The 25,474-nt window shown below is 44.3% G+C and overlaps 1 protein-coding gene across 8 annotated transcripts; it reads left to right on the top strand.

The window, feature by feature from the left end:
• Positions 1–400: 400 nt before the first annotated feature.
• On the top strand, positions 401–24,893 carry ZBTB1 (zinc finger and BTB domain containing 1). 8 transcript variants are annotated; one of them, XM_004174497.6, is made up of 3 exons: positions 405–809; positions 10,812–12,723; positions 23,077–24,893. In XM_004174497.6, the coding sequence occupies exons 2-3, from the start codon at positions 10,832–10,834 to the stop codon at positions 23,111–23,113; spliced, it is 1,929 nt and encodes a 642-aa protein (XP_004174545.2). In that variant the 5' UTR covers positions 405–809; positions 10,812–10,831; the 3' UTR covers positions 23,114–24,893. The 8 variants fall into 8 exon arrangements, with proteins under 8 accessions (XP_002200629.2, XP_004174545.2, XP_030130998.1 ...); XM_030275140.4 differs by lacking the exon at positions 405–809 and adding an exon at positions 1,347–1,480; XM_030275141.4 differs by lacking the exon at positions 405–809 and adding an exon at positions 1,485–1,624.
• The last annotated feature ends 581 nt before the right edge of the window (positions 24,894–25,474 follow it).

The raw sequence follows: 25,474 nt of genomic DNA, 5'->3' as shown, positions 1-25,474 counted from the left end.
TGGCACTGCTATGTACCCCTGAGACAAGGCTCAAGCAGAGTGAGAGGGGAAACGGGGATTTTTTAGACACATTCTGAAAGACATTTTTCAAGCTCCGCTTTTATTCTGTAGTGGTTAGAAAATCCCCAGACAGACCCAGAAGGAAGGGCTGATCCTCCATTTGGAAACTAGGATTATATTGTTGGGTTTGTCCTGTTTGCTTACACAGAAGAGAGATGCCTCCAGAAAACCTTCAGGGTCACTGAAGCAGGGATGGATGCTGGTACATTTTAACATTGTGACATTTTATTTTGTTGCCTTTTTTTTTTTTTTTTGGTTAATTTTGCCATTTTCAATTTTGTAATAAAATCTCTTATTTTGCTATGATTAAGTTTGCCACTTTGGCTTGTCAGGTACTTAGAAGGATCTCAGTTGCAGCAACATAAAAACAATGGTATCTCCAGAAACTGAATGGTGGAGTTGTGCGGATTAAACACTTACAATGCTTGTGCTGAAGAACAAATGTCACTCTAGGGGCGGAAAAGTCAAGTGGCAAGACCTGGAGGAAAGCCTGACCTGGCTTATGTTTTCTCTCAGATCTGCGGCAGAGAGCAGGGGGGCCGGAAATCCCACTTACTCACATGGGATAGTTCCGGAGAAGCTGGATGTTGTCAGACAGGAGAGGTCCAGCCACTGGTGGGACGAGGGCCTGGAACAGCTCCTGGAAGGATGAAAAAAAGCGCTGTTCTCGGGATCTGTGACGGAGCGTGGCGGTGGCTGCCGGCCCTGTGCTCCTGCATCACCGTGAAGCTCCAGGAGGGAGGGCGGAGGTATTAACGTGTGAAATTGCAGCGAGAAGGAAATACTTCCTCACGCAGCTTGCAGTGGTTTTCTCGCAGTTGAACTGTCCCACGCGGGGGCCGTGGGGCTGCGGGTACACCCACACGGGTGACCGGAGCCTCCCCGCTGGCGCCGGCCACGGCTGCATCGGGGACAAAGCGGAGACTCCCCGTTCCCTGCGGCGAGCCCGGGTGCGCGGGGAAGGGGCGGACTGCGGGGGCCGGGAGAGCAGCGAGGCGGGCCGGCCTGGCCGAGGGGTCCCGGTGGGCGCCCGCCGGTCGGTGGGATAAGCTGAACGCTGCCCCGCCGCGGGTCCGGGGGGCTCCGCCGGAGGACGGGGAGGAGCCGCGCTGAGGGGCTCCGGCAGCGCCAGCCCGCGCCGCGCCGCGTCCCCGGCGGCATGGGAAGAGAGCGGAGCGCGGCAGGGAGCCGCCCGCCGGGCCCCGGCATTGGCGGCGGCGCAGCAGCGCTGGCAGCGGCGTCGCCGGGAGCCGCGGCCGCCGAGGGGAGGGGTCCGGCTCCGTGCGGTCGCGGCGGAGCCGGCGCTGCGGCAACGGCAGCGCGGCGGGGCGGAAGTCCTTTGTTGCAGCCGCGGCGGCAGCAGCAGCAGCGGCGCGGACACAGCTCCCCGTCGGCGGCCGCCGCCTCTCCCCGAGCCGCGGTAAGCGGGGCCCGGGGGCCGCCGCCGGGACCCGGGAAGGAGGAGGCGGGAGGCGGCCGCAGCTCCGCCGGCGGCGGGAGGTGGGAAGTGCCGAACGGCGGCGTGGCCCGGCGCGGCCCGCCATAGTGGCGGCGGCGCTGCCAGGTAGGGGCTTTCCAGCCGCGGCCGGTCCCTGGCCGGCGGCCGGAGCGGTGACCTTGCGCCCGGCGGCCGGGCAGGGCACGGCGCGGAGCGGAGCGGCGCCGCGGGGACTGCGCGGGGGCTGAGCGGCGGCGCCGCGGCGGCGGCTCCGGCTCCGGGTCGCTCCTTCCCTCCCTCCTGCCCTCCCTCCTGCTCTCCGGGGGTCGCGGCGGGCGCGCTCCACCTGCGGGGCGGGGGTCCGGGGGGGATGCCGCGCTGGAGGGCGAGAAGCGGCCTAGGGAGGTGCAGGGGCGAGAGGCGGGGAAGGGAAGGGAAGGGAAGGGCACCGCGCCGCCCGCGTGGCTCCGGGGCTCGAAGTCGGGGTAAACATCTCGAGTGCCGCTATCGCGCCCAGCCCCGGCCCCCGCCGTGGGTCCCGCTGCTTCTCTTCCTTTTGTCTTCACAAAATAAACGCCCCAAAACTTCGAGTGAGTTGCGGCAGTTCGGCGAAAAGCGGAGCGGAGCTGCAGCCCGGAGGGAATGCTCCACCCTGCCAGGCGGGAGACTTGGGTTTCACTCGGGGCTGGCAGTGCGCTGGATCGCCGTGGAGGCGGCTGGAAAGGAAGGGGAATACTTTTGTCACATAAAAACAAGCCCTGTGCCGCTCTGGGAGCGGTGTCGAAAATCTCGTTCTTCAAAGGACTCCTCTTTTCTGCTCGGATAGAAAGGTAGTTGAAGAGAGTACAGGAAATGGGACTAGAAACGCTGTGAGTTTGGGGCTGGGGTTTTATTCCTCTCTATTTTTCAGGATTTTTGTAACTGAGTTTCTCAAGTTTTTGTCCTGTTCCAGCTGATACAGGAGTGCTGGTTCCTCTTGACACGTAGGCGTTGGTAAACGGGTAGCATGGCTTGGACGCTGCTTAATATTTGGGTGTTTACTGCTAGGTTGTCGCTTGCATTATTTCCCTCTCACTCGAGTATCGCAAGGTACAGCACGCACTGCAAAACTATCCGGGGTTGCAACAGTGCGGTGTTCCTTAGGCATTTAATTACACTAAACAAACATTCCTTTAATTAAAGGTGTTTGTTTAACATTCCTCATTACAGCTCTTGGAAAAACCCACAGAGCAGCCGTGCACAGGGGGATGCGGGCTTCTCGTTTTTGCCGAATTACAAGTTAAGCTTTCATGGTGAGCAGAGGAGAGGCGGGAGAGGCGTTGGGACCATATGGCCGTGGGGAAAACTGGCCAAACGCGAGCGCTTGCAGAGATTTTCCTAGGCAGCAACAGCAAAGCGAGTTGACAAGATTGTGGAGAGATTTTTGGATGACTGGCCAGAAAAACCTAAGGAGTAACAAGTAGTATTAGCTGTACTCTGCTGATGTTTGAGGTAGCAGGGAACCAGCACCGCTGGGGGGTTGGATGCAGGTAATGAAGATGTGGGTTGTTGCTGTGTGGGAAGCTCAGAGAAGTAATAGAAACCACTTCTTCCTAGTAGCCAGAAAGTTTTGTGTGGAATAAGATCACAGGCTTAACAGATGCTTCAGCTCTGCTTGCACAAGTCTTCATCAGACTCAACCACTGTTGTCACTGGCCCAGGAATTAACAGTGATTACATTGGGAGTGCTCATGCCAACCAGGGATTTGGGTTTTTAGATGCTTTCTTACTTGAATGTCAGTGGCTGCTTCTTTCACAGATTTCTGTTCTTGCTGACAGTGGAAAGCCCTGAAAATCCAGGATGGACAAAGCTGCAGTAGCTATTTACCTGCTGGATGGAAATAGAATAGCTGCTCAGAACTGAGATAGTGAAAGTTTCCTGATAAATACCCGGTGTCCTTTCTCTTTGTTGTTACAGCTGGGCCTCTTACTGGAGTTATTCTGGACCTACACACATGTACAGTGAGAAGCCATGTGTTCGTTTTTCAGTTTGGGCAGCGGCTCTCCAGCAGTTGGGTTATTCAGCCCTGCCTTTGCTTGGGAATGGTGAACACCCTCACCCAAAGAGTTCTGCTGCGGACACAGTGTGTGGGCACAGCAGCTGACATAATTTGCATGAGGACCGTTTATATCCTCAAATTGGTCTGGTAATTTTTAATTTGTGCACACAGTGTCACTGCAAAACTCCAGAATTCACTGGCTGTTGCTTTTTCTTCCCATATTAGACCTATTTCATTGGATGGAGACCCTAGTAGCCTTGTTTTTATTTTTAGTATGCTGAAAGTAAAATGTGAAACATTTAAGACCAGGAAGAGTCAAGAAAAGCTTTAGTCTGATCTGTGTGTCACAAGTTAACTGTGCTTTGTTCATGTGCATCCAGCAATTTGTTACACCAAAGTGCAGCCTGTATTTAGCCAAGGATCCTTTCCTGGAAGGCACCTGTGACTTCATTTGAGGGTCTCAAGACGTGGTTAAGCCACCAAGATGCCTCCAGAAGTTGAAAGTTGGTGTAACTCAGAGAGCTGAGATGAAAAGGCTCACCTTTCTGCTGCAAAGCATAAATTGGGTGTCATAGATTTTCCCCACTAATTGTTTCTTTTAAACATATCATTACCATGTTGCCTGACAACTGTAAAGGTGCCAGATGAAAGATAACTGTGACTTTCTAGAGTCAACCTTTGTGGCTAGCAAGTTACTTTAAAGGACTGCATAAGGTCTCTAGGACTTCTACTCCCTAGATCTGATCTAAAGTTGTCTGAAGTTGAGATGGGGCTTTAGCACAAACTCAGTTTTCTTATTTTTTTCTGTCGAGCTGTATCCCAGTCTTTCAAGGAGTGTTCTGACCTAAGACCATGCAATGTATCTTAACTAATTTTCAGTTAGCAGTTGAGAAGCATAACTTGCTAAAATTTGATGTCTGTTTCTCATTTGTGGGCATGGATGCTGAATCAGCAGAGAGCTGCTGGCTGAGCAGTGGGGAACAGGGAATCCAGGAGCTCTGACAGCTCATGCTGGAGGCTTTGGAGCGTCTTCCCTTCCCCTGGTTCAAGTGCCATGAAACTTGTTCCTGTACATTGTGCAGGAGTCTGTTTGAAATGAGTTGATTCAGCCATGGGGATGTATCTGAAGATGAGTATCTGCCTCACTGGAATCATCTTCCCAACTGGCATGCCTGAAAGGCAGGTGATTGGAAAGGCTGGGAGAGGAGGATAAATTATACCTTTAGTCCTTCATAGCCTGGATAATGGAGCTTAATTAACCATTTTCCCTGGCAGTACATGGAATTCCCATAGCTGTTTTAATTTATGATCAAGGCTATGCTTGTCATGCAAACTGATGCATACTCACTGTTGAGGTGGACGATTCTCACCTGGCCCCAAGTTCTTTGCTGTTTTTTCAGTGTTTGTGTAAACTGAGGCACCCAGAGCAATCTCTATGGCTTCCTACTGAGTATATCTGGGTAAAAGGTGTAGCCTGTCGACAGCTCTGTGGTCAGTGCAGTAGCAGAACACAAAAACTTCTTGGGCATTGTGTGGAGAATTTATACATGTTCTATAGGATTTTCTGCAGCATGTCAAGGCTGTCATTTAGGAATTTAGGCTTTTTGGTAGGTCTGACCCACAATGGCAAAATTAGGGGGAAGAGTTCTTGGGAACCCACACCAGGGTGGGGTATGGAGACAGACGGCGATGGGAGATTTGCTTTCTGATCCTCGTGTGCTTGTTTTTTGGGTAACTGGGCGTTGTTTGCTTGAGGTTTTCCAGTCTCATTTTCTATTAGCACCAAATTCTCCACTCATTTATTAAACTTTTGTCCAGCCTGTTCTTGGTTTCCAAAGAAAATGAGCCAGTAACTAAGCATGTAAGCGCTATGTTTCTGCCTGCTCAGCAATGGAAATGCTGGGTTTTGAAAACCACCTACTAATTTTAGGAGCCGAAAGGCTCCTGAATTCTGAACCTTGTGGTATGTCTGTTTTAAAGACAGAGAAGTTAGCCAAAGAGCTTCACTACTTCTTTGCTTGAGTACTTTTTTAACTTCTTTTGTTTTAAAACATCTCAGAAAACTTTTGAGTGTGAGGAAATGATGGCATAGAACTGTAGTAAATACTTATTTTTTCTTGTTAGCAGACTTAAAAACAACATAATTGGTTAGTGTAGTAGTGCAGCTTAACCTTGTTCATGGTCACATCTGAATAGTATCTAAGTGGTGCTTCAAAAGAAAAGTCTGTTGGCACACAAGTAGCTTGAATCAAAGCTTGGCTGTGTAAAAATAAATATTTACTAGGGAAATAAAATGCATAGGCTGACTTGGAGTTTGAAAATCAGAATGAAAATACCCAAGTCAAATACCTTCAGTTTTCATTTTCATATCAGATGCTTTTTTAGCACATTTTTTCAACCTCTGCATCATTCAGGATTGCTTCCAACGTGGCCTCTGCTGCATTTACCACACAAATCAATCACTGCTGAAGGTGGAGTTACTTGGGTTCCTTGTGGACTTGTGAGGTTGGTGCCTCCAGGATTTGGGTGCCTCACAAAGTGTGCTAGTCCACTGGGCAAGTGGCTGGTGATTCTCTTCTCTTTGAAAAAGAGGATCAGAAATAATTACATCTTTGGATTGACAAACTCACCTGTATGGAGCTTTAATTTTCCAAGATATTTGGTGTTTAATACCTACAGATAAGAGCTCCCACTGGCCTCAGTTGCCACCAGTGGTGTTTACCTGTGTGATAAACTGGACATCCAAAGAATGCAAGCCAAGCTTCTTAAAAAGAACCAAACCAGAAAGGTTGAAATTACTTGTCCTGGCATTGACAGCAATGGGATGATGTTCTCTCCAAGCAGTGTTCATTGCTGTGAGAGTCTCCTTTTTGTCCCACTCTTCTCATTCACTTCACATTCTACAAATGCTTGGCCAAATGAGCAGGGATCGTCTTGTAGTGCTCAGATCCAGGCTTGGACAGATCTGGAGGACGTGCTGAGTAAGGGAAATTTTGGTAAGAGGGATGGAAGAATATACTTTGATATATACATAATATATGTGTATACCTTGAATTTTCTGTAAAAAGACCTGTTTTCATTCTAATAACTCTTTTTTTTCCCTAAAGCAAACTTCAAAAATAGTTCGCAGTACTGATCCACCCACATGAGTGATAAATGCATATTGCTGCCATTTTAGCAATTAAAGTGAGAAAGTAATGATAAATCCCCATTTTCTGAGGGCTTGCTGGTGTTGGGAAGGAGTTTGTCAGCAAGCCTGTCATGCTTGTTGATGGCAAAGGGATGGCAGGATTGGCAATTTGGGGTTCCTGCTCTGAATGCATGAATGCTGCAATTGTTTTCCACCTATTCTCTGGAAAGAGCTTGGCTGTGTTTTTTACCCCTTCCGCCCTCGGCCCTGCAGCCTGGCTTTTCCCAGCCCCTTGCCCGAGTGGCTTCTTCCCTCCAATGTTTAGACCCTCATTGCACCCACTTTTAATTCCCACTGCTGCTTCCTAATCCCTTCTCTTGGCACAGCACCGTGCTCCCAGCCTGCCCTTTCCTTCTCTCCAGATTTTCAGAGGTTTTCCATCACATCCTTCTTGCATTTCCCAATCTCCCTGTGTTTTCCCTGCATCCCCTCCTGGCTCTGGCTCTCCCTCTGTCAGAACTGGGCATCTTCTCCATCAGCTACCACAAGGGAAACTGAGACCCTGTGGAGAGTCGTGCTGTGGAGCAGTCTCCAGGAGGCTTTGCTGTCAGCTGTGACATTGTGGAGGTGGCACAAAGAATCGTGGAATGGTTTGGGTTGGAAGGGATCTTTAAATGCCATCTAGTCCAATCCCCCTGCAATAAGCTGGGATATCAACAAAATCAGGCTGCTCAGAGCCAAATCCAACCTGGCCTTGAGTGTTTCCAGGGATGGGGCTCCACCACCTCTCCTGGCAACTTGTGCCAGGGTCTCAACATCCTCATAATAAAAAATTTCTTCCCTCTATCCAAATCAACCCTTTTGTAGTTTAAAACCACGTCAGAGCTCTGTGCAAAGGGGGATTTCACTGTGGATGGCTCAGGCAGGCCCTTGTTTACTAAGCAGCTGCAAGAGCATGAAATGTTCTCTGCCAGGCTGTAATCTGAATTTTCAATAACTAGCAAAAGTCTTAAGTGTGAATAAACGGATAATTTGTATCTTCTCCCCCTGAAGAATATAGTTTGTCGAAATTCAGGCAGATTTTTATATTGTGACAACATATTTAAGACATAACAGTTTCTCCCACATAAAGTGTCTCCTCAAAGATTTTGGAAGAGAAACTTTTCATTTCTAAATGAAAAAATAATTATCTTCATACATGAAAGATTTTTCTTAGCCTCATTTTTGGAACCATTTTGGCTGAGCTTTTCTGTGGAGGAGGGAATAAAAGTAATCAGTCCAAGGTTTCAGAAGGAAAGCTTTGCCGTTGCTGGTTGAAATGTGTCAAAGTTTTAAATAGCCCGACACAGGCTCTTGTGGTGGGAAGTTACATCCAGCAGGTTCATACAGCATCCAGAGGGAGGATGGCAGGACTTTCATTAACATAAATAACCTTATACACTCTGTTTTAATACCTACATCTAGTACTGCTGTGGTAGAGACCAAGTACATGTCAAATCCAAAACCTTGCCATCCTGCTCGAGCAGCCTCGTGCTCCACCCTTCTTTCCCTGAGTGGGTCATTGCCAGTGGTTGGTGCACATCAGGATCCAAGTGCTGAAAGCTTTGCAGGAGTTCATCTGTCAAAAGGAGAAATACCTTTTACCATTTTCAAAGAGGAAGACTTGAAAAAGGCGAGTTTGTGTGCTGTCACTTGTTGTTCCCACCATCTGGAAACGACCCCATCTGCAGGTGCCTGCAGAAAGTTTGTGACCACCTGTTTTGTACAGGCTTACTGTTTGTATTGCTGTTTTTCTATTGGAGGACACAGTGGAGTATATCTAGTGTAAAAAAACCACAATTAAATAAAACATTTTGAACTTCCCACTTTATGAGGATGGGGAAGTTAACATGAGCTGTCCTGAGCCTTTTCTTGTCGTGTTGGCAGCTCACACCAAGAGGCCACTGGTGCATCAATGGCATCATCTCATTTTCTCGTTGGTTTTCACTCTTAGAATGTGGAAGTTGCAGTTAATTCTTTATCATTATGCAGCTGCCATTCTTAATACAACAGATTGAGTTACATTTAAGCATCTAATGAATTGCCTCAAATCCAAAACACGTTACCACTTGGAAGAATATGAAGTGCACTTTTATTATTACTTGATGTCAAGAGCTTTGCTGTTCTTCACAGAAACATCTGAAATTACCCAGTGACACAGATGATAATCAGTTTATGTTGAAAAGATGTGGAATTGTTTCAGAGGTTCTCCTACTTTCAGAGCCACTGCCTTGCAAGTTAGTAAAAAAAGAGACACGAATTCCATGCAAGGAGTTGCATTTCTCCAGTGGACATTACTGGGCCAAACCAATCTGAGAATTACTATGGCAGAGTGCTAGCCTGGAGTTCTGGGTGTGGAGGGTTGGGTTGAGAGGAGTGGAGCAGCTGCCATTCAGATGCTCATTGTCACTGTAGTTCAACCCAAATCTCAGGGTTCCTGTTGCCAGACAAGATCTTGTGCTGGGTGATCCATAGGAATTGCTGTGTGAGTTGGCAGTAGGGAGTATTGCTGGGTGGGGTGAGCATTTTCTTTTCTCAAGAACTTGGGAGCCTTACTGCTGTGGCAGTCCTTTGTGCAATGAAGAATGGGGACTTAATTCTAGGTTTGCTGCTTAACAAGCCAAGCAACGCCTATGACTTGCAAATTCAACACTAATTGTGGAATTTAATTTCTCTCCCCATTTTTTCCCCTAGGAGATGTAAGCTGTTAGGAAAATAAGAAGAAAAATGAAGCATTTGTGTGTGTATTATGTTAAAATTTTGGGCAGTTGAAAGAGTGGTTGCAAATCAATTCATGCATTTCATTGAGTCATAAAATGCCCTTTAGTATATATTAGTTGTACTTTATTTGCAATAACCTTTCAAAATGTTAAGAATCCTCATTACTGTTTTATGGTTTTCATTTCAATTAGGGTGTTCACTATACCCTCTTCTGGTTCCTCACCCCCTCAGCCTGTGCAGTTAGAACAGCTTATGTGTATCAGTAAAGGTTTTCCAAAGTGTTGGCCACACTTGGGAAGTTTGTCTTTATTCAAACACACGCATCCTGTATACACTACATTTCTTCTGGATAATTTTTGTTAACATGAACCATGATGTTTTCTTCCTCTTTTCTCGAGGATGAGTTAGTCCTTCCACTTAAAGCAACCCTCAGCACTGGCAGACCAGTCTTTGCCAGGGCTTCATTTCACCGTGGCTCCACCTCTGGCTTGCTGGCTCTCTCAGTTCTCCATTGCTGAGTTTTTCTTTGTCCGGTTTCCCATCTACGTGTTTTGGTTACATCTCAGCGCTCTGAACGAGTGGTTTTGAGAGCAGTTGGAGGCACGGCGTGCACCACTTCCTGCCTCTGCAGTCCCTGTGGCTGTCACGCAGCTCGCCTGGTCACCATCTGCAGCTCTGGGCTCGAACGTGGGACGTGCCACCGCAGCCAGGCTGCCCTCTGCTTCTGAGAAGGCGTTGGAGTTTGCAGTTCCTGGTTTGCAGGACGCCTTGCAGAGAAGGTTGAGATGGTCCCTCAGCTGCCACAAGGAGCAAAATGTGTGGAGTAGCTTGCGTGGGTGCTCTGTTGTCTCTTAATTTTCTTTAATGGGGAGGGAAAGACCAGTTTGAGCCTGGCCTGGTTTCCAGTGTGTGTTGCGTCATGTGCCCGTTGGACTGACAGGTAAAAAGGCAAGTTGAGACTGAAGAGTGGTTTCTGACAGCCAGCTTACCTTGTATAGGTGTTGTCCTGGGGCCATCTTACAGAAGTCTACCCTGTGAAGTTCTTGCAGTTCTGCATTCAGAATTCATATATGAAAACCTTGGCTGTAGGACTTGGAGATATATTTGCTAATTTATATTCTAGCCGCTCTGACATGTGTGCTGGTTATGTTGATTAGTTTACTAGTCTTGTAAGTCTAGTGGTGAGCACATGGAATTATGGATGTTTTCACTGGCATCAATATTCGTAAGTAGTTACCAGCAGAGATATCCAGACAGGAAGCTGTGCTGCAGACTGTCAGAATAGGAAGATCTAGAGAGAAAAGAGATGGCAGTTCTTTCCTACATTGAAGTAGGCTTTGGGTTTTGTGCTCGTGATTTAACAGATACCTTTCTCTTTATGCAGGGCTGTAATCGAAGTACAAGATGGCAAAAACCAGCCATAGCAACTATGTCCTTCAGCAGCTAAACAAGCAAAGAGAGTGGGGCTTTCTGTGCGACTGCTGCATCGCTATCGATGATATTTATTTTCAAGCACATAAAGCAGTCCTTGCTGCCTGCAGCGCCTATTTTAGGATGTTTTTTATGAACCATCAAAACACTACAGCTCAGCTGAATCTAAGCAACATGAAGATTAGCGCTGAATGCTTTGATCTTATTTTACAATTCATGTATTTAGGAAAAATTATGACAGCCCCTGCCAATTTCGAGCAATTTAAAGTGGCCATGAACTATTTACAGCTCTATAACGTACCTGAGTGTCTAGAAGATATACAGGACACAGACTCATCTAGTTTAAAATGTTCATCTCCTGCTTCTAGCACCCAGACTAATAAAATGATATTTGGTGTGAGAATGTATGAAGATGCACTTGCTAGAAGTGGCAGCGAAGCAAACAGGTGGGGCATGGAGCCACCAAGTTCAACGGTGAATACATCCCATAACAAAGAGCCTGAGGAAGAAACTTTGCACCTCAACAGCTTCCCCGAGCAACTGTTTGATGTCTGCAAAAAAAGCACCACGTCCAAATTCTCTCACACGAAAGAGCGCGTGTCACACTCGCGCCGGTTTGGAAGGAGCTTCACCTGCGACAGCTGCGGGTTTAGTTTTAGCTGTGAAAAGCTACTGGATGAGCACGTGTTAACATGCACCAACAGGCATTCCTACCAAAGTGCCAGGTACTATAGTGCTGAGAAAATAGACTTTAGTGAAAAGAACTCTACTTCTAAAATGATTTCCACACAAACAGAAAAATACAAGGGGGACTCGAACCATGCTGCGGACGATTCATCGTCTCCTGTGTCAAACATCACAAGCAGAAAAAGCAGCACTGTTGCCTCTGAGACATCAGGTGAAGAAGGAAGTAGAGCCTCTGAGAGGAAGAGGATTATCATCAAGGTGGAGCCAGAGGACAATCCTACAGATGAGCTGAAGGATTTTAATATTATCAAGGTGGCAGATAAAGACTGCAATGAGTCTTCTGACAATGACGACCTAGATGATGAACAGGAGGAGCCGCTTTACAGATACTACGTCGAGGAAGAGATGAGAGAGAAGAGAAATGCTCGGAAGACTCTAAAGCCTCGTTTATCCATGGATGAGGATGAAAGAAAGTGTTTGAAAAGTCCACGGCACCTTAACAGCAAGGCTTCTTCAGTGCAGGAAGATGTGGAGAACGCTCCCTGTGAACTTTGTGGGCTAACAATCACTGAAGAAGATCTGTCCTCTCATTATTTATCCAAACACATAGAAAATATATGTGCTTGTGGCAAGTGTGGTCAAATACTGGTCAAAGGCAAGCAGCTACAGGATCATGCACAGACCTGTGGAGAACCCCAGGATCTGACCATGAACGGGATCAGAAATTCTGAGGAGAAAATGGACTTGGAAGAAAACCCTGAGGAGCAGTCAGAAATAAGGGACATGATGTTTGCAGAGATGCTAGAGGACTTCAGGGACAGTCACTTCCAAATGAACAGCCTTCAAAAAAACCAGTTGTACAAGCATTCTGCCTGTCCTTTCCGATGCCCTAATTGCGGCCAGCGTTTTGATACTGAAAACCTAGTGGTTGAACATATGTCAAACTGCCTGGAGCAAGATCTGTTCAAGAACTCCATGTTGGAAGAGAACGAGAGGGATCACAGACGTAAGCATTTCTGCAACCTTTGCGGGAAAGGATTTTATCAGCGTTGCCACTTGCGGGAACACTATACCGTTCATACCAAGGAAAAACAGTTTGTTTGTCAGACATGTGGGAAGCAGTTCTTAAGAGAGCGCCAGTTGCGGCTCCACAATGATATGCACAAAGGCATGGCCAGGTATGTCTGTTCCATTTGTGATCAAGGAAACTTCCGAAAACATGACCATGTACGGCATATGATATCTCACTTATCAGCTGGAGAGACTATATGCCAGGTCTGCTTTCAGATATTCCCAAATAATGAGCAACTGGAGCAGCACAGGGATGTTCATCTGTATACATGTGGAGTATGTGGAGCAAAATTTAATTTGAGGAAAGATATGAGATCTCACTATAATGCCAAGCATTTGAAAAGAACATAAGCATAAACATACTGTTAAAGCATTAAGTTGGCAGCAGAGAGAACACCAAAGCAAAGCATAAGTATAGTAAAAAAATTTGAAAAGGAAAAAAAAAAATTGAAAATAAGTCTCTTTTTTATTATTTTTTTAAGACCCTCCTAACCATAGGTGTCTATTTAGGCTCATTAAGTATAAAGCTTTGAAAAGCATCATGTGTTTAATTATTACATTTTCACTGTTTCCTAATACCAGTTTCTGTTCTTAATTTTATTGTTTTACTACGTAGATATACAAATCATTATTTTTAAACTGTAGATTAAAAGCACAATGTTACCCCTTCACTGACTGCTATTAAACAGTTCTCGGATCCATGTCCGTAAGATGAGTGCTTTAATATTTCCATGTGTTGTTTCTTCATGTGAAAATTTTAGATGCCAGCGATTAATGTGCAAGAGCATAATTGTTTGTAATCCCCAAATTGATTTTCAAAATTAAAAAAAAACCCAAGCCAAACCCAAACCAACAATGCCAAGAAATAATCCTTTGGGCTCTGACTCTGCTGCAGGGGCAGAGCTGGCTGTCCTGGTCCCCTGCTTCTTGGCTTTGTTGGAAGGTGCTTCCCAGGGGTGAGAGCACATAGGCTCAGTTAACCCTTGCAGGCTCGGGCTGCTGTGCACAAGGGGGAAGGGAATTAATGACTCTCGGGATAACTGAGGGGTTCCAGCACAGTGGTCGTTTTCCAGATGGGAAGTCCTAGCAGAGCTGTTCAACTGATGTTGGCCTTTCTTTCACTGTCTGTACCTCTCTGGGTATATTTAACCTGCTTATCCTAATATACAAAGAAGGAGTGGCTGTGGTGGGTTGCTAGGAATGCAGTATGGCCGTGTGCACTGAACACTGCATTTTCAGCCTAGCTGTAAACTGTGCCTTGCTGCTTGAGTTGGAAAGTTAAAAGCAGGATGAGTGTGGAGATACTCCCATTGCTTGGGACCTTAAGGTTTTTTGCTTCTTGTTTTCATGATACTTTATGAATGTTCTGTTTTTCAACAAGAATATAACAAGACTGCAGAGTTTGCTTAATAAATGTAAAGATATTTTATGCCTTTTAAGATTTCTTTCTGATTTTAGCAGAGCCCTAATCTGTGCAGCTTGTCTCTTAATTTAATTGAATTTAAAAATCCTACTAAGTACCAGCTGACACCAATTCAGTGAGGCACTTTGGCCTTTGAGAGAGCAACTGGCTTTGACTTTTAGGCACCAGCTGTCAAAACGTTTGTTAAGTGTGTGATTTGTGATGGGGTAGAGGAAAGGATCCTAATACATAATTGTGGAGAAAACAATTAAAAAATAAAACGTAGTTGTACTTCCTCCCAGGAGATCTCACTTTATCAAAGAGGGCGGTAATGCTCTTTCCTGCTGAGCTATGGAAGGAGGAAAGTAATGTAGATCAGCAATTAAGGCAGTTGGATTAGATGATCACTGCAGGTCTCTTCCAGCTGAAATGTTTTATCACCTCATGTGCCAGCCGTGGGGTTGAGAATAGGAGCCAAGAGTTGATGGTCTAGTCCAGGGCCTTCATGTGTTTGTTTCTGTCAGAGTTGAGTTTCATTCCTAGTTTCTTGGGGATTATGAAGGGTATCGAGTTTTAATTTTACACTATTCAGAGGAGTGAATATACAATTCAGAATCTCCACTTCAGCTGTTAAAAGTAGTGTGAGTTGCCTTGCATTTATTCAGTTTCAAATGTGCATTAGGATTTGTCTTGGTCGGCAGACATGTGCATTTCTGCAGTGATGGAGAAGGCTCCCCCACCAGTCCTTGGTCCTGAGCCAGCAGCTGCTCCGAGGCACAGCTGCTTTGGGTGCAGTTTAGTGGGATTTTAGTGTTTTGCTTTAACTGCTCAGTCCTTTGTTTTCATGTATGATGCTGAAGTCAGCCCAGTCCTCGATAGCACTGGGGCCAAAAGAGCACAGGCATGAATACACTCCAGCACTCCAGAGCTGGGGGGTTCATCTGCTGCACACAGGGATTCTCTGACATGCAGCTTATCCCTCACAGCATCAGCTGGATTGGGAAGAGCAGTCAAGGGAAGTGCAGGAGAACTGGAGAGCACTGGGGGAGCTGGCAGGAGGGTCTTGTGGCACCGGAGGAGTGGGAAGACTGAGTGGGAGAAGAGATCCTGATGGGAGGGAGTGGCAAAGGCAGGCAGGCAGGATTAGAGCTGCGCAGTGGGAAGCAAATCCCCACGGTGGCATGGAGGGGGTGGCTGGAGGAGTGGGTAAAATGTCCCGGCTGTGGGAGCAGAGGGAGGCTGACTCAGCCCGATTAATGACCTTGTTGAAAAGCAGGAGGTGACCTCTGCCATGTAAGGGATCAGTCTTGAATTCAGTGAAGGGCTAAGGGTGATTTATAGAACCTCCTGCTCAGGATCAGGAGCCCTTGTTTAGAGCCTATTGGTCTGAACTTGACCCAAAAATGTTTCTTTAAAAATGTGACTTTCTAGTGTAAGTAGACCTGTCAACTACAGAAGTTAAATGGAGAAGCTGGGAATGATGGTATTTACTTGTACTATCTAACTTTATAAACACCCTGAATACTTCTGTTTTTCAATTATAAGCTGTGTTGTAGTAGCCTTTCAAAGTAAAGTTTGTTAAACCTTTCCAACTGCACTTGAATTGATGTTTTTTCCTGTTCTAGGGAAACAAAACCCAGTGCCTTGGAGTTCACATGTATGAAAGTCCATGCTAAGGCTCACCAAGAGCATGAATTGCACTGCAGGGAAGCTTAAAAGTGGATCCACTTACATGTAGGCAGAAAAAATTAGAATGACTGAAGTAGCCTGAGAAGTGATCAAGGGGAGTATGGGAGAACATAAACAAGTCAGGCTGGCTTGCAAATAGATGGGTATTTAAATAGATGAGTATTTGAGATGACGTGTAAAAGCGTGCAGGGGAACAGCATGGGACTGTTAGAGAAAAGGCCTGGAGTGACAGGAGGAATTTGGCTGCTGTGAAAGGGGAGAAGGTCTGGGTGCTGAGGCAGCCTGGGGCTGGCCACTCCTCACTGTTCTTCCCAGAATGGGACAACATCTGCAGGAGAGTGAAATGATGGTGTTTCAGTGCTCCTACCGTACAAAAGTGATTTAATGTGGAGACAGAACAAAAACAGACATGAAAAAAAATCAACAGCAGTTACCCTAGAAGTTTTGCTGTTACTTGAAAGATCATGAAGGGGAAGCAAAAATATTTTATTTAAGAGTTCTTTTCCTCTAATTTGTACTTTTCTGTTGCCATGACATTGTTCCTTTCTGTCTCCTTTTAATGAATGTTAGTGTGTAAAAGCACTTAAGGATCTTTTAAACTGGAGGTGTAAGCATTGCACAAGGCATAGCCAGAAAGAAAAAGATTTGCTGGATGCCATAAGTTATATTTTTAAGTGATTTGCTATTCTTATTTTTGGAGGACCTCTCTGTGTTCTGTTGTTTTTCTCATTTTGGCAGTGCTACGGGGCTGCAATCCTGAGAATTTATAAGTGGCCAGCCTAGCTCTTAGCTTTCAAGATTTACTGAAAGTTAAAAAAAGGGAATTCATGAAGACCTGGTATGAGCTTTAAAATACCACAAAAGCTATTGAGTTTCTTTTTCAGTTTCAGAGGAGATGTTTAAAATGTTAATATATATATATACTTGTAAATGTTTCTGCTGACTTGTTAGTTCAAAGAGTATTTACATTTGTGTATAATGATATTTGTAGCCAACAGGTCTGTGGAGAAATTTTGATTTCAATAAATAGAGTATCATGGAATTCTAAGAATTTATGCTTTAATTAGGGGATTTCTCTTATGTAATACTTTCAGCCGGTGTACAACATATAATTCAGCATATTTTTTTATTCAAAGCTGTAGACAGAAAATATATTGCCCTGGAGAATGTATTAAAAATACATTGTTATAAAAGTGAATAGTTTGACTGCACGATTGTATTTGAATACTCTAGTGCTAAACCATCAAGAGTCTCAAAGTTATTGGTGAGGACACGAATTTGCTCCTGGAGGCTGTGCCACCTTGAGCCCTGGCAGCCCTTTACTTCTCCCCATTAGTTTCAGCTCTCCTCTCCCCTGTGTGCCACCCTCTCCATTGTCACAAAGCATGTACCTTATGTAGCTGCACAATCAGCTGAATCAAACAACGGGCTTTTTTCTATTCCCTGTGGGGCAGGTTTTTGGCTGGATCAGTTCCCTGCTGTGCTTCCCTCTCCATCTCTGTGTCAGATCTTGTGCAAGCACAATAGAAGGGGTGGCACGAGAGGAGGAGTGAGTGGCTGGGAGGGGGCTCCTTTGCTTAAACAAGCTGGACCAGAAGTCAGAGCATGTCCCAAATTTAATTCGGTCTCTGTCTCCCCCAAGCATCCTCAGGGAAGCTGAACTCTTACATTCATCTCCTATTTCCTGAAAAGGAAAAAGGCAGCCCAACCTCTTACAAATGAGACACATCTCTGCTATCTGTCCTCTTCGTGAGAACTGGAAACCTTCCTGCATTCAGCTCATCCCACAAATATGCTCTGGAGCTTTCTTAGTGTTTCTTGAAGCAGACTGGGTAGTGCTCTGCACCGCTGGGTTTGTGTGGTTGGCCTGGCCCCAGGCCAGGAATGAGCTGGGCCCCTTGTCTGGCCAGACACCAGGAATGGCTCCCACCTTCCTCTGGCCTTCCTGCCCTCCAGCTGTGGGCCCAGATGCAGCTGTGGAGCTCCTCTCTTGCCCTGTGCCCCTCACTGCTTTTCACAGTAAGGGGAGACAGTTGTCTCATTTGGGTCTAATGCTGAAAGCTTTGGGTAATTTCATGTGTAAGTTAAGCTGATGCTGGCAATATCTGTTACTATCCCCGCGTGCTTCTAAGTGCTTCTCAGTCTCAGAGGGTTAAAAATCAAATCTTCTGACTTCCCTAATTCTCAGCTGGTTTGATGCTTGTCTCAGACTTAAAGACCTACAAGATGAAGCATGACTAATTTGACTTTATGAAGTCTGCTGAAGGTTAGAAATTAGGAACATGTTTTCAAAAGCTGACATTTCTGTAGTTCTCAGTTATAAACCAGTTGTCTGTATTTTCTTCCAACTTCCAAAAAACTCCTAAAATACTGCTATGCAGTGTATTCTTGAGACATGCGAGTAGGCTGAAATTTTGTAGAGGAAAGATGCCAAAAATCAGGACACATTTTATAAATTAAGTGTCTTTTGCTACTTTTACAGTAACTTCCACAATTCTGGAATTAATTGTGATTTTATTTTTTAATGCAGAAAGACAAATCCTAATTTGTAACAGGGCAGTACAGCTCATGATTCAGGAATCACTTCATCATGACTATAAATATTCAGCCCTGAAACAAACAGCCCGTGTTCCTTTTCATGTACTTGAATGGCCAGTGCCAGCTTCATAGGAGAAATGCTATCAGATCTTTATTTGGATTATTTTTGCCCTCAGATATGTGGTAGGGTGGGGATTTTTTTATTAATTTAAGAGAACAATGATGTGCATCATGCTTTCAGAGAAATGGTTTTCAGTAATTCATGAAGATTTCCTGTATAAGAGTGGTTGAAAATAAGTTTTTAAAGTTTCATATTAATATGTTAAAGGGAACATAACAGAACTGTGAGATGAGAAATCCTCAGATGGTCTAAGGCCAGGCTTTGACTGTCTCTTTCATGTAGCCAGCCTGGCACACCTCACTCCAGCAACCTTGAGGTTCAGACATGGTCAGGATCTTTGATTCTCTTGAAAATGAAAAAGCTTAATCCTTTCCTGTGCCTTTTGGCATACTAAAAACCATAGTAAATCTTCCTGCAGCTACAACCACAACAACAATGCTGCATGTAGAATTTCCGGTGGGAGAAAAAAAAAGAAATGGTTCAAGAACTTCCCTCTCTGACAGAGTTATGCTGCCATTTATTGTTTTTACTCAAACTCACGTGTGATTTGCATCAAAGATTTTGGGGTGTACTTTTCTTTGTTTGCAACTTCAGATAAATATGTCTTTTAGTTCTGTAGACATCCCCAGACTCCTGACAGGGAATGAGTGCGTTCCTTATAGGCCTGTAAATCCTGGAAGCTGTGTAGATGGTAGGAAATCCACTGGAAATCAGGACTGTTGTAAATCCTTAGTTTCTCAATTTGTCTGTCAGGCAAAGTGCCACCAGTGTCAGCAATTGCCAAGGTCTCTGCAGCAGCTGTATTCCCAACACAAAAGATGCAAAAATCAGTCTTTCCCCCCTCTTTTCCCCCATCTCCCCTGATGACAAGGTTGCTATTTTAGAAATGAATCCTTTCGGCTCTTTTATTTGCCTTCTGTTTTTTGAAGAGGAAGATTTGCTTTCTGCCTGTTTTAAAGCAATGATTAGGGCTAAGAAGTTGCTTTTTAAAATAGTTTTCACATGTTCAGTTGAACCTACACAACTCTCAGCAATACCTGTTCTCTCCTTTTTAGGTAACCACCCCACTACATTGTGGGTGGTCACCTGAGGGACTTCTGCTTCTGACTCCACAGAAAATGAAAGGGAAAAATAACATATTGTCCTTCTGTCCATGGCAAAAAGCCCCAAAGACCATGAAAGTTTGTGGAAATGCAGATAAGCTGGCTAAAAATAGAGTTTGCTGAATACCATAAATTGCTTTTGGTTTTGGCAGCAGATACACCAGACTTCTGGTATCGGTTACACTCCTCTTACACAAGTCGTTGTTAGGGCTTTTATTTAGGATGCTAAAGATGGTGCCCTGGTTCCTTCCCTGCCTGTGGGTTTCCTATTGGTACCTACTGGTGGAGTCTCAGCTTGCAAATTACTGAGGTTCTGGTTTCTAGCCATTGGTTATTGAATTACTTAGAATAAATCAGAAGCATTTTAAGAGACAAATCTAAAGTATCCCTCCTTTGGGAGAAGGATAGATACAGTAATATTGTAGGAAGAGGAAATATAGGGTAGGATCCCTTGGAAGTGATGAAGAAATTGTCTTAATTTGTCCCAAAGCCCAGGAGAGCTCAGATGTCTGAGCTACATTGTTATCAGGTGAATTAAATAGAAGTTGTGTACACTTACATATGCTGTAAAATATGACACTTAATACTCTGCATGCCTGGAAGTCTGAGGGCTAGCCCCACCTAGTCTGCTTTCAGATGGATTGGGTTTCACTTAGATTTTACTGGCCATTGCTGACACGGTCAGTTCTGCCAGAAAAGACAGAGGTCCTGATGTACAGTAACATAAAAACTGGAACATAATTCAGTCAAGACACAAGACATTTTACAGTAATTGTTACAGTTCTTTCAGCTTTAGTTTGTTGTGCAAAGAGTTAAATAGTTCAAAGGCAGTTTCCTTTGGAGAATGTTTATTTGATCAAGTTCAGTGTGGCTTAGACCCCAAATAGAAATACCAACTTCAAACAGAGCACTGGTATGAGAGAAGGAATAGTCTGTGGCCTTCCAGACCTCACAAGCCCTGTTTGTTAGACAGAGTCAAAACAAAGATGTCCCTTAGAACAGATATACATTAACTCAGTGTATTTCACACACCACATCTTTAATCTCCCATCTACTTCTCTCCCTGGTCCTTTGGGCTGTGACAAGGTCACTGAGATCCTGGATGAGCTACAGTCTCCTCAGTGAAAAGCACATATGGTGTGATTGGGCCATCCAAGCTACTTAGATTGTTAGAGAACGTTAGAGGAGCTACTGCTCCTGTTTACTAATTCTGAAGTAATACATCCTTTGGATTTTGGAACAGTGCTTATCTTTGCTTCTTGGTTCCCTTTACATTGCAGGAAGCAGGGTGAGGAAGAGCCCAGTGGGTGCTTCTCTTAGATGGAGCCTGGAAGATCTTGTTGGCTGAGGCATGTTGTTGTTTTGTTTCTTCAGCTCCTTAGCTGGCTGAATCTTCAGACTTCTAATAAATGCACTAAGCATTGAAAAAGCATTATTAATGCATGATGAGCTACCCCAAGTTCAGGCACTGAACATAAGAGTGGAACCCATGCAGACGCTGTTAGCGCAGGAACCTGGTATCGGGCCAAATCTGGAGAGTTATCTTTGATCTGTCTCCAGATCCTGCTTTTATTTGTAAACATCCAGCTAATCACAGACTTCCTCTGACTTTGATGAAGTGGAAGGAGCCGCATCCTCTGGGCAGGGCTGGAATTCTGCAGAGGCTCGGGATGCGGGGCCGGGGGTTCCGGCGCCATCTCGTGGCTGGCCGGGAACGCGCGTGTCCCTATTCCCAGGCTGGAATTTTGCTGGGAGCGGGGCGAAGCATCCCCAAACAGCTTCTGTGCTCAGGGCAGCCGGGCCATTTTAGTCTGCGAGGAGGGCACAGCGGTTTATCTCTGATCTCCCTTCCTGTGTGTGCTACACCCCACCCCAGCACAGTTGGCACTGATTAGCAGTGCTTCTGCTGGCTCATCGGAAAAATGTGATTTAATATCCACAGGCAGCCCACCTTCCCGCACTCAGAGGTGGTCCCACACAGCACAGCCGGTGTATTTCAGGGAGGTGGTGGAATGAAGCTCAGTGGTGTGTGTGTTGTCCGTGATTTGGAAATGACAGAGATTTTGGACTGCGAAGTGCAGGCCGGCATGGTAATGAATAGCAATGGCAAACACTGATATCACCTGGGGAAAAACAGTGCTCACATGCATACTGTACTTAGAACACCTTTTTTTCCTCCTTTGTTAGTTTACAAAAAAAAAAGAAAAAAAAAAAAAAAAGAAAGAAAAAAAGTACTTCCTGACTTTTGAGCTAGTCATGTAAGAGTTACTTTGCAATAACAGCACCAGTCCAGTGAATTCCCCTCCAAGATTTTAAGAATGTGGTAGGCAGACATATGGCCTTGCTGCCAGAACCAGCAGTACTTTGAAGGTAGAAGTTACCCAAGATGTGTTTCCCCTGTTCACATTGCCCTCATGGCACAAAACAAAAGCCTTTTGTCCCAGTTGGCATTTTTGTCCACCCTAAGTATGTGAATGGCACAGAGGCAGATAAAATACCAGACAAGCCTGGCCTGGCACACGCAGTGAGTGAGGGCTGGCCACGGTGCACACCGAGGTGTGGAGCATCACTCGAGGCTTTCCTCTCAAAGGTGTGCCAGGAAGTTCAGCCCTCAGCTGGCCTTGAGGATGCTTTGGCAGGTAAGTAATGCAAAGAGCTGCTAAACCTGGCTTCATGTGCAGCCTTTGCAGTGTAGACATGACCACTTGGGCCAGGGCTGCCACAGTCTCATAGAAACACCAAGTGTAAATTATTCAGATGTGGCACAATCATATACTTTATACAATATGATTCACCTATCCAGAGAAAGAAGTCAGTGTGCAAAAAAAAAAAAAAAAAAAAAAATCCCCAACAACCCTGAGGATTGTCCTCGAAAGTTACCACCATGCATTTCCAGTTTCTTGATTGTTCCTCTCTGACACAAATCTGTTCATATTTGTAATGAACTAGTGTGGTTGAAAGAGACTTCCAGAAATTGTAAATATTTATATAATTTATTTGCATTTAACTTAAAATAAGAATTTGGGGTGTGTGTGGGTGTGTGTGTGTGGAGTAAATATATAACAGTTGCCTCTGAGGTAAAATAAAAAAAAAAACAACCAACACAACCAAAAGTACAGTCAAATATGAAGCAGTAAGAAGTATTCCAGAGTGGGGGTGTTCCATGCTATGAGTGGCTGAGGGGAAATAATACTTGTGCAATTTTTTGAGAATCCACTAAGCCAAGCCATAAACCATTGCTGGAAAGTAACACATACAGTATGAAAAATTACTTCTGGGAGATTTGGGAAATGAAAGTTTTTCTTCAGCAAATCTGTAGCTGTTTTGAAAACAGAAGGCAAAGGAAAACAAAGCAAAAGTTTCTGAAACAAGATGACAGCATTGTTTAAAGTTGTGTTCTGGTGGGGTAGGGGTTGAAGGAAGTGTATGGCTTTTTAGAAGAGTTCCTGACTGTGGTGGGTGCTCTGAATATAACTGAAAGATGGGTATTTAGAGCAAAACCACACATGGTGAGGTGGGAGGGACCACATCATGCTAGCAAATACAGTACTGCAGTGTGGGCTTCTGACTTTTAATATTTTTCTTGCATTTCTTTTCTGCATGGCAGTAGTGAAATAGGGACTTCTAAGCTTCTGAACAACTGAGAGAACCAGATTTGGAGAAGACATGAGGAAGAACTGGTCGGCAAAAGATTTCATAAAAACTCAGAACCTCGTGTGCCAGATCTGAATTGGCACCACCTTTGCTTTTTTGACATACTGCAGCATTCGCAAAAGGCACCAAAGCAGTCAAATTAGAACATGCAGTAAAAGTTGTTTTGGACTCTTCTATGTATCATAAATCTTACTTCCTTGTGACTATTACTTACAGCTGTGCAAAATAAATTTGAAGTCTTTCATGGTGCAGACAGCCAAAAGAGGCAGATGCCAGTTGTTAAGGGCTGCACTGAGATGAATTTGCAAAATTTCTATTCACACGCTGGAGTGCTCCTTTTCTGAAATGCGGCTTCTTAGAGTTGCTGTCAAAAACTGTGTAGATTTTTTAGTTTAAACATTACAAGTATATACTCATGCACAATGCTAAACTATCAAGTGTTAAAAAAGAAAGAAAAAAAAAAAAAAGAGTAAGAAGTGAAAAAAAATCTTAAAAACTGAGGACAGAGGGTCCCTGAGAAAGGACAGGATGGTGAGAGAGATCCAGCTACATGATTTCCCCTGCTGCCATGATCATCATTTGCAAGCTGAAGAGGACCTTCCATGGAGCACAGTGCTTGTATATGGAGACTAAAGAAATGGTGCTCTGGTCTTTTAAAAAGAATGGTGACATTTTTTTACCAACAAGGAGATGAGTAAATGTAAAATAATCTTCACAGGGCTCAGGGTACACCTTGTTCTGGAGCTAAACCTTGCAAAAGCTGGCTCGAAGAAGAGAACCAGATGTTCATGTTCATATTTGAACAATTTAGGAATAGTAATGTTTCCAGCTAAATTAATGGGGGAGGGAAAAACCCTAACTAAAAAAGCAATAAGGCAGTAAATGTTCCAAATTAGGGCAAGCATGAATTATAAAAATATCAATTTCTTTTGCTTAGCTCAGACAGGGCATCAAATTAAGACATGTAAGCAGACTAAACATGCTGATTATCTTCTGCTGTAGTTAAGTATCTTACTAATTCTACTCATGATTATAAAAGGATGTTTCATTGTTCACTATAACTGTTATCTCAAGAATAGTCTGTCTATAATTTTATTTATAATTGGCATCATTTTCATTACTGTTGTTACAAAGTGTGTAAAATATTGTCTGTATTGCAGCTTGTATAGGGCATGTGTCTGTGCTTGCTTTACTCTTTTTGAGTTTATAAAGTTACTATACGAATGCAAGAAAAGATGTTCAGATATCTTTGAATGTGGTTGCTTAATCTAATTACGTAGCCCCCAATGTTTCAGCATATAGATGTTGAAGGTATCGGCTCTATTAACACATAACACCTTAAACATGAGTGTAGGTATTTTAAAAGCCTCCAGTGCAGCACTGGAATGCTGACACTTCAGTCCCAGTGGCTGTATGGAGTAAAGGGGAGGATGGTGAATATCTGGGCAAAGCCAGATACCACTGGGGACTCTGCAGGAGAAGGCACAAGACATCTAAGAGCAAATGGGATGTGCTGTCTATAGAAATCATGAAGGACCTTAAGAGCAGGACCACCACAAAGCAGAGGAGAGAAGGGAATACATTTATAGCATTGCCTTCAACAGTATAGAAAGTGTAGGACATCTAGAACAGGCTGTGACTGTTCTGTAACTTAGCAATTACTTCCAGTCTATGTAGAGTATCAGTAAAGACATTCCAGGTTAGTTATCATAATCTTTAAAGCTTATTCTGTGCTTTGCAACAGTATCTTTAATAAAATACTCTTACAAATTCTGCTTATTATTCTGATTTAATTCCATTTTATACCTGAGTTGCTAACAGTCCTGGCAACAGGGTGAAGGTACCACCTGCTTCATTGGGTCCTGTGTTTTTCCCATTCACCTGCTAATGACAAGAGGGAAAACAGATGAATAATTATCAAATAATCATAGAAATGAGAAATCAAGAGTTAATATCATCCTACCATTCAATTATTATAAAAATTGTTCACACTAAGCATATAAGTAAATCTGAGAGATTAATCACATACTGATCTCTGAATGAGAAGTCTTGGTCTTTGCCTGTGTTTACAGTACACCATTTATCTTGTTTAAGGCTTAGCATAATTTTCCAGCTTTACAGTTACTGCCAGTAATTGCAGTATATTGTTTAAACCCATCACAGCAGTTCTAGATAAAATTTTCTGTTTTCATTTATTTACCCCCTGACCATATAGAGTATCCTTTTAATATCTTCAAACAAGACTGAGTAGATACATTAACAGATAAGATTAGAATTCAGAATAATCCTGGCAAGGTACAGATGGGATCTGCAAAGATATTATTTACTAGGAACAAGTGCAAGCTGGAACC

This window comes from Taeniopygia guttata, chromosome 5 (genome assembly GCF_048771995.1).
Source record: "Taeniopygia guttata chromosome 5, bTaeGut7.mat, whole genome shotgun sequence".
Classification (NCBI taxonomy): Eukaryota; Metazoa; Chordata; class Aves; order Passeriformes; family Estrildidae; genus Taeniopygia; species Taeniopygia guttata.
This window is presented reverse-complemented; position numbering and strand designations above follow the sequence as displayed.

Coding starts and splice junctions, on each gene's coding strand:
- ZBTB1 (XM_002200593.6), top strand. CDS start 10,832: ATGGCAAAAACCAGCCATAGCAACTATGTCCTTCAGCAGCTAAACAAG.